The sequence below is a fragment of the Clytia hemisphaerica genome, unplaced genomic scaffold, assembly GCF_902728285.1.
Source record: "Clytia hemisphaerica strain Z4C2 unplaced genomic scaffold, Clytia hemisphaerica genome assembly, whole genome shotgun sequence".
NCBI lineage: Eukaryota > Metazoa > Cnidaria > Hydrozoa > Leptothecata > Clytiidae > Clytia > Clytia hemisphaerica.
The window spans coordinates 997,299-1,006,443 of record NW_027103282.1 but is presented as its reverse complement, the minus strand read 5'-3'; the positions used below and the strand labels follow the sequence as shown (position 1 = coordinate 1,006,443).

General features: G+C 33.8%; 1 protein-coding gene across 1 annotated transcript; it reads right to left on the bottom strand.

Moving 5' to 3' along the window:
• Positions 1 to 1,112: 1,112 nt before the first annotated feature.
• On the bottom strand, positions 1,113 to 6,973 carry LOC136803985 (proteoglycan 4-like). The gene is made up of 11 exons (XM_067060722.1): positions 6,836 to 6,973; positions 6,443 to 6,578; positions 5,422 to 5,450; positions 5,003 to 5,104; positions 4,377 to 4,478; positions 4,092 to 4,148; positions 3,680 to 3,710; positions 2,360 to 3,273; positions 1,882 to 1,947; positions 1,516 to 1,690; positions 1,113 to 1,225 (listed from the first exon to the last, which is right to left on the bottom strand). Exons 1-11 carry the CDS (start codon positions 6,971 to 6,973, stop codon positions 1,113 to 1,115), a joined length of 1,863 nt encoding a protein of 620 aa, XP_066916823.1.
• Positions 6,974 to 9,145: the final 2,172 nt, after the last annotated feature.

Below are 9,145 nucleotides of genomic sequence, written 5' to 3'. Positions count from 1 at the left end.
CCAGTTTCTGTATACAGACTATAAGCATAGAAAACCTTTCTAAATGTAAGAGTGCTTATATATAATTCAAAATTTAATTCATTCTTGTAGATAGCTGCAGAAAAACTACTGCATGAATTTATAACCTATTCAATTATAATCAAAACTTTCATTCAAAACTAAATCCTACCTGAAGTGGACTTTTTTTATTTTTCGCAAGGATTTAATTTTGCGAAGCGACGATTTAAAATTTTGTGAAAAATAGCCAAAATTTGCAAAAAAATTGTCCACACAAGTCCACTTAAAGTAGTACAATAACCAATGAAAAGGAGAAATTGAATTTATAAGCTAAATCAAACATAAAACAAACCTTCTTAGAAAGCCTTCCTGTGTGTCAGATACATGAAACTTCAACTGTGTAGCAGGACTGGAATGATTCAAAACACCACAATGTAATTATATTTTCTTTTAGTTTTATATTGTACACTAAAAAAAAGAAAGATTGAGAGATAAACATGGAAAACATTTTAAAGGTTAGCAAAAATATAGTTTTTGGGCTCAAATGATATGATTAGACTCAGATACAGGAGATTAATGTGAGAGCAGAAAAAAAATCAGAGCCACATATTTTTCAAATCGAATCAGAAGAGTTCTTGGGTTAAAAATAAAATAGAATATAATGAAATACTAAATAAAAATGTGCGTTTTTACAAAGTCTTAAAATACTTTTCATCAATAAAATATTACTTTTATTGAGAGATAAATTATATACAACTATGGTTAAAAATCATCTACTTAGATGACAAAATAAAGAATTATAAGGAAAAATAAAGTTAAAACAAAATATCAAATGAAATTTCAAATTGAAACGAACGAAAAATAATATTTCAAACATCCTCAAACTTCATAAAAACTTATTTGAAGAGAAATTTTTATTTTCTGGAGTGCATCCATAAAAAAGGAAATTTGCATGGCAAAGAGAAAAATTTCGAAACTTGATTTTACCCCACTCCTTATGTCTCAATTCTTTTATAAAACCTGATAAAACATGTGTGTAACATATATTATGTGTACACTAAAAAAATAGGTAAGAAAAATATTAAAATAAAAATCTATCAAATATAAATTAAAAATTATTCTTGTTTGCGAAATGTTTTCAAAGCTTCAGTGATTTTGCCATTGATTTTAGTTTTGGCTTTCTTGAAGCCCATTGCTTTTAGCTCTTGTTGGTGGTTGAAGAGCTCACCTAAGTAAAGGACAAGAAAAAATATGAGCGATTCTGTGCAGGCTGCAAATGAGCGTTGGTCATTGGTCAATAAGTCCAATTGATTAATCAATAAGACTCTGACAGAAATTCTTTGTCGGTCAAAAAATTCTCGATTGACCATAACTGGACTATGCGACTTAATTTCAAGATTATTCAGTTTCAGTCATAAACACGATGAGGATAATGACTTAAGCCTTAAAAATATATTTGGGACAGAAATCCTTGAAAAAATCTTGAAACTGTCACTACAATAAAAAAATTTCTCTTACGATGAAGAAGTTTCAATCTGGCTGGATTGAGTGCACTTTTCTTTTCTATATCTTTTCTTGTATTCATTCCACGTGTCGAACAAGTTTTCAACTCATCCACGGTAAAGCAAATGCGTAACATTTCTAGGAGGGCAGTTGACCAATCGAATGACTTGGCATAAGATTTCAGTTTTTTCTAAAGTGTGTAAAAAAACATAAATAAATGTTAGATATAATTTTGCGAGTATCAAAAATAAAGGTGACCAAAAGAATTAAAAAAGTTGGCATAAATATAAGGCATCACATTTAATGGACAAATTTAGATGTCATTTATATCTCATAAGTGAATATTCATTAATCTAAAATTCCAATGGCAATCAACTTTACCATTTCTTCGGGAGGAATATCATCATCTTCAGGAAAACTTTGTTCTTCTTGTTGGGTATTCGAGGTCTATGGACAAAAACATTTTATGATAAAAATTTTTCAATGCAAAACACACAAAACTCATTAGCTTCAAGAAGTAATTTAAATTTATATTGGAAAAACTTTTCAGCCAATGTTATTAGAGAACTAAATCTTTAGTCTTTAGTTATTAGTTGTTATTCATGAATCGTAAACAAGAACAAAAAAATGCTCGGTTACTGGTCTATGTTTGAATTCACTGCACCGGTCATGTAATGTATAAGATGAGGTAGAAATCAGGACCTTTAGTTGTTTAAAATTTGAAATCTTCTGATTAAGTAGATTTTAATGTATATGACATTGTTTATTTATTGTTGCTACCTACAGATTAAACAGATCTCAACGCAGTAATTTTTTTTCAACAACTAACTAATTTCTCATGTTAATGTAATAAAATTACCTGATTTTTAAGCAACATTGTAATTACTTGATGGTGCACACGAGAGTCGTCAACAAGTTTGTTAATTGTTTTCTCCAATGTTGAGATTCTGCCCTCTAAAGACTGGAATCCAGCACTGTTTGACTCAGCTTCAGCAGTGTAGTCATCCTCTTCAAGCTCTTTGACGAATGAATAATTCTCAGATCCAGTGTTATTATATATAAGGTTCATCGAGTTACTCAAAGCATCTCCAAAATCAAAATTTGAACTTTCAAATCCACTGGTAGGAGTAACTTGGGGTGTTTGAGTTGGTGTGGTTTGAGGTGTTCTAGTGTAGGGATTATAGGTAGCCTGGGGTACATGAGGATGTTTGACTTGTTGGAAGATATTTGTTGCATTGAGTTGGTTTGTTGTTGTTGGTAAGTTTATTGATGATGGTGGTGTCGAGGTTTTAAAGTGATGATGTTGATTTGAAAGATTAGCTGATGATAATGGTTGAAGGGGTTGGTGTTTTGATGTTGACTGAAAAGAAGTTTCTGCAGATCCACCAGGGCATGATGATGAACTTTTAACTACATGTGTAACTTGGGGTATTTGAGTGGGTGTGGTTTGAGGCGTTTCTGTGTAGCTGGATCTGTTGGTTGGTGGTTTGCGGCTATTAAAGAGTGCCTGCGGCACAGGACGTTGTCTAGTTTGGTGTATAATATTTGTTGTGTTGAGTTGATTTGTTGTTGTGTTGGGTTGATTTGTTGTTGTGTTGGGTTGATTTGTTGTTGTGTTGGGTTGATTTGTTGTTGTGTTGGGTTGATTTGCTGTTGTTGTTGTGTTGGGTTGATTTGCTGTTGTTGTTGTGTTGGGTTGATTTGTTGTTGTCGTTGTTGTTGTTGAGATAGATGCTGGTGATGGAGTTTGACCACCAGGAAGTGTACTGTCATCTATAAATGGAAATATTCAAACATTAGTACTCTCTGGTTAATACCATCCATAGAACATCCTTTTTAATCTACCCCTGTGCTTTCAAACCTATCCCACTTTTTTACTGCTATTGGAGACCTTTATTGAAGTAAAACAAAAGACTATGAATAAATTTTAAAGAAAAAGTTTTGGCACAATAAAACTTTGACAAAAATTTGTGTAAAACAAAAGTTGGCAATTTTTATAACTTCTTCCTGTTAAAATTTAATTTGCCAAAATTAATTTACAACATCATGGATAATTGCAACAAAATTATGGTCTTGCCAATTGAATGAAAAAATTTTCTCATGCCAAATACACAAATCTGCCTAAATTAACAATAAGTTTCTTCTTGCCAAACTTTAAGTGTCAGAATATTGTACTTACTCTCCTTGTCCAGACCAAGTCTTTTTTGTGCCTGAAGAAATAAGACGATTTTATATGTACACACGTATAATACTCCTTCCTCGGGAAAGATTTTTTTTTATTTTCACAGATTTCAAACTGTATACCTTAAGGGAACTAAATTTTGCGGGGACTAATTTTTGAGTGTTAAGCGGGAAAATTAGTTCCGCAAATGCAATTTGTCAAGAATTTCCAAAGAATTAATAGGTTCTGCAAAAATTAGTTCTCATAAAAAATAATTCCCTTAAGAGTAAAATACCATGAAAATTGTATGTATATATGGAAATAGAAATTATATTATCATGAAAAATGTGATTCACATCTCTGCCAATAAATCAGTAAATCAAAATATTTGTTTTATAGCAGAAAGAAAAAAAAATCTCTTGGCATTTACCATTTCAAGCAAATTTTGACTAAAATTATCGTTTGCTTCTTCCAATGCTCTTTTAACCTGTGAAAATATATAATAGATTAACAATATAAAGATCCTAAATAAAAAATTATCACCAAAGTTCTTTTTTTCCGGGTTTACTACACTAACTTGGCGAGAAAGATTTTCCCTGTTATTTGGCAAAAAATTTAAAATGACATCTATATACATAACTTATATAATGTCTTGTCCTTCTGTGTTTTTAGAGTTTTGAGTAGTTGAAAGTTTTATACTTCTTTGACTATATACCTGAAGTTTCTTAGCTTTTATTGCCTCTTTGTTTGAATCAGGAGTTGCATTATCAGGTGCTTTGTCAATCGTTTCATTTGGTGCCTCCTTGTTTTTTTTTGCCTTATAAATGAAAAGATATCACAATAATACCAGGCAATTTTTTAATGCCTTTTAAGGGTCTGAATATTGAACACTGCCCCTATTAATTTGTTACAAATATGTTGAAATTAGTAGTAAAAACTGTCTGGAATAAGTGCCCTTTATAGTTTAATTGGACGCTGCCCTCAATTTCTAGATAATTGCCTGTATAATATTATTTACCTCTCTCGCGCCAAAAGTTCTTTGCTGAAATTAAAAAGTTATGCGAATCGCCAAAAGTTTTGTTTTTGTCAATTTCGCAAAAGTTCTCAAAGGGCGCTCATTTGCGCAAGTTTATTCTTGCGAAAATAATTTTTTTCTTAAATATTGAATTTTTTTGCTTACTGATTTTTTTTCACTTATTTTGCCCTCTTCTGATTTTTTCATTGTTAAAACGTCCAGAAAAATACACTCTAATAGTTTATTCCTTAAAGTAACAGTTCAATATTAATTAAGTCCCACAAAGTAACTAAGACTATATCAGAGCTGCATAATTTTGTATATACCTGGAGTTTCTTAGTCCCTTTGTTTGATTCTTTTGATTTCACTGCTTTTGCTGTTACTGGCACTTTGTCCACCTGTGTTTCGTTTTCCTTGTTCTTCTTCGCCTTATAAGTGAAAAGTATAACAATGAAATTTCCAAGCAATTTTCCTACCACAACTTTGATTTGAAAAGATATAGGCATAATTTTATACTGATAATTAAAAATATCCAAAATAATACAAAAGTATTCAGTTTATTGAACACTAAATTGAAAATGAGTTTTTATGTTATGTATAGCACTAAAGCTGCAGAATTCATGACAAAGTTATGACAAAAGTTGTGCATATTTGACAAAGACGAAAAATTGTAAAGAAATGCGCGCAGCACCATATGCCAAAATCTATTGCAATTTGAAAATTTGAATATGAAATAAACATATACCTTTTTCTTTTCTTGACTTACTACTTCACCTTAAAAAATAATACTTTATACATAAGGTTGGAATGACAATAATATACCGATAAAATCTGCATGAAGCAGTATCTCTAAAAAATTTGCGATCACATCGCAGCGTTCAAACTAAAATTTTCACTATGTGGTTCTCGAGAAATTAATTAGGATAAACACGGTAGCTTGAGAAACCTTGAGAACTATGCACGATGAAAATTTTTGTTTGAAAGCTACAATATTTGACGGCAATTTTTTTAGAGATATTATATTCATGGAGATTCCATCTGCCCTAAAGTTTGCACCGCGGGCAGGAAAGAAAGAATAAGAGTGATAGAAAACTGTTGCTCGATTGGACTAACATCGTTGCTTGATTGGACTAACTGTCGATCGATTAGACCTAACATCAGTTCGGCAAATAGCATAGATCCGGTTTTTCGCAGCGTTTCCCCAGGGTTGCGCTGCTATTTTACGCAACGCTTCCAATTGAAAGCTTGTGATTTTAAAAATTATGAGCGCCTTAACCAATTTTCTTCTAAACACATGCAAAATCAGGCAAAAACTTGCTTTCTTGAACAAAGTAGCGCTTTTTTAAACGAAATAGCCTTACTATCAAGAATGATTGTGAATAATCGCTAGGTAGGAAATGAAAATGCTAGGGTGAAAAGTTTCCTTTTGAGTTGTTCTTCAAAATGCACATTATTTTGGGACCCCGGTCCAGGCCCTGCGATGCCGAAATTATGCAGCGATAAAGCTGCGGAATTTTGCAATGTTGCGGAATATCACAACGCTAAAGAAGCAGAATTTCGCAGCGTTGCGGATCTATGCAATTTGCCGAACTGACATTGTTGCTTGATCGAGTAACGCGCATACCCAGAATGAGCGATGTAGTTCAATTAGGTCAGATCACAGGACAGGTGAGGTTCCCCCAATTCAGCAGGTAAAATGTGTAAACCTTATTAGGAAAGTTTTGTGACTATTACTTTACCCAAAAGAGAAGTATTATATTTTATACCTTCTGCATCTGCAATCATGTCATCCATGCTCTCTTCAAACTTTTTATTCTTTTTGGGTATCCTCTTGGCGGTGGTTGTTTCTTTGAAGAAGTCCACTTTCCGAATCAATTGATTATATCTTTCCTTGGCTTTTGCCTTTGAAGCTGTGGAAAATATAAGTTATTTACCAGTACTGTAATTTGCAAAAACGTGCAAACTTATTTCACAACACTTGATTGATATGAAACAATCTTTACATATAGCCAATCGTTTAGCAGCGCTCAATTCAAAATGAGGCAGCAGTAGTTAGGTTGCATATTGTTTTTTAATGTAATTTGTGAAAAGGTCTGTAACAATGTTCTCTGGTTTAACGTCAAAAAAACAGTGTATTAGACTTGTTTATATAAACTTACAATGCAAGCTTTCAATTTATGTATCTTTCCTTTGAATTGTTTCTGTACAGTAGATTCCACAGATTTTGTGTCCCCAACCAAGTCATTGATGTTTTCGTAAGTGGAAGTTTCGTCATTCCAATTCACAACAGCAAACATGATGATAAGATTGATATTTGATGGATAATTTTACAGAGAGATGAGATGTGCGGAGAGAATATTTGTGTTGCCTCGTGTTGTCGCTAAACTAACGTGCTCCTTGCTCTTCCGAAAAAAAAAATGGTGACGAAATTAACCACAATCCTCTGTAAACTCTGACCGATATTGAGTTTCTACTATGGACGGTATCAGATAAAGAAAACAGAATAGGGGTGCATAAATAAGAATTCGCCGTGTGAACAGAACACGAAATTTGCTTACGCGTTCTCGTTTCGGACGCACGAGCGCGACTTTTTTTCTCCCGGGGGGCAGAGGAGGGTTATCCCCTCCAATGTCTTATACTATAATCTTTACGAACGATGTTGATTTTGACATTAGTATTAGGTATTAATTTCCATTCATTAATACCGATTAGTAAAATGAAACTGGTGGAAAACTTTGTTTATTATAATAACAAAATTGCCGATTTTTTCTGTCCCTTCTTTCTTTCATATGATATATTATGATTTGATGATGATATTAGGCACCGTGGTAGTGGTCATTGACTGGTTGCTCTGCTGTGCAGGCGACCGAGGTTCGATTCCCACTCACAGCAGTTCACTTGGCAAGTGAACAAACCTTCGCCCGGGTCAACCCATGCCATGTGAGGGGAATTGGGTAGTCAGTCCAAGGTGCTGACGGGGCGCTCATTGAAAGCGTCTATATATAGTTGCGAAAATAGGCCTTAGAGCCTCTGCAACTCAACCCAATAGAAAAAAAATAGAGGGGCGAGGCGGGGCGGACAACTTTAAGTTTCCCTAAACCTAACCCCTAATTAATAGATCCCAGAGAGAAAATTTCGCTGCCCTATATTCAGGAACAATGCCTTATGATGAGAAGAAAAGGGTTTATTTTATTTCACAAAAAACATTTGTCTATCTAATCTATCATTTAGACAACAACCCGTAATGAAATCCTGTCGTCTCCACCACTTTTTATGACTTTGGTATGATACCACGCTTACCTCATGGAGGTAGCGTAGTAAGCAGTGTAGTACGTGTGACCGTTTTATCAAGCAAACCCGTCTAACGCAAACATAGCTACCTGTTCCAGTTCTATCTAGGTAGGGTGTTCTTTGTAGCACAATAACTCAAAATGCACGGAGGAGATGATGCTGGGAGGGATGAGAACGAGTTTTAAGCCATATGTGCCGTACATCTATCATCCTAAGCAACGCGACTATTCCGATGTTTTTAGAAACAATTTGCTTCTCCAACAAGAGAATCGGCTTTAGTTAAATTACAGTCATAAATCTCGCATGGGTTAAGTTAAACGGTTTATAATTATACTTCAAAAGAAGTGTCTTTCGAATACCAATCAGCCATCGGCCCACCCTTAACATGCCAACCCAGATTATTTTGAATAGTTTTGTGATTTTAGATTGCTATCTTTTGTTGATTAATTTGATCGTTTTGTAGCATTGATATCTCATCTCATCTCTTTAGTGTCGGCGGAAAGAAAAAAGACTGTTTGTGCTTGGTGTTGGTGGGGTTTTTGGACGCACGGCGAGTATACACCAACGAAAAATATTTTTTTACGACGTTCTCTCTTTTTTGTCATTGATTAATAATGAGTAGGATTAGGAATAAAACGTTTGTTATCTGATTCAGATTGTATCTTTTAAAGGGAAGAAATATATATTCGCGACGAGAAGATATTTTGTTTGGCGGAAGAAATTTATGACAGTCTAGCGCCATCAAAATTGTCGTCGATAGAGAATATTATATTAAAAGCTAGCTATGGATACACACATCAGTGGGGCCGGCGCAGGAACGAAGTGGGTGTCTAAATCAAGCATTTTTGTTTGCACTTTGTTTGTATATGTTGATTACCATCATCGGTCAATATTTTATAAACAAAATAAACAGACACAGACCATTGCTTAGTAGTGGCCTATTACAGATGTCACCCGCGTTTTTTACGTTTTTTCTTTCGAATGCTTTGAGAGGGTTTTGAGCCCATGTTTTCGGACTCTAAACATTCGAATTTTTGACGTCACTTTAAACATTTGAAGTCCTTTCAGTAACGATAGAATCGAATTTGCGTCAAAACACTTGAACGGCTTCTACTTCTCAAAAATCGTCAAAGTAGTCTTGGGTAAATTAATAGCGAGATTATGTATCGGAGATATTC

Bases quoted from the DNA above. Each gene is read 5' to 3' on its own strand.
- LOC136803985 (XM_067060722.1), bottom strand. From the start codon at position 6,973: ATGTTTGCTGTTGTGAATTGGAATGACGAAACTTCCACTTACGAAAAC. The intron at 5,451-6,442 runs GTATAAAATATA...TTATTTTTTAAG, and splicing joins CATGATTGCAGATGCAGAAG to GTGAAGTAGTAAGTCAAGAA. The intron at 1,948-2,359 runs GTAATTTTATTA...TTTTGTCCATAG, and splicing joins CAATGTTGCTTAAAAATCAG to ACCTCGAATACCCAACAAGA.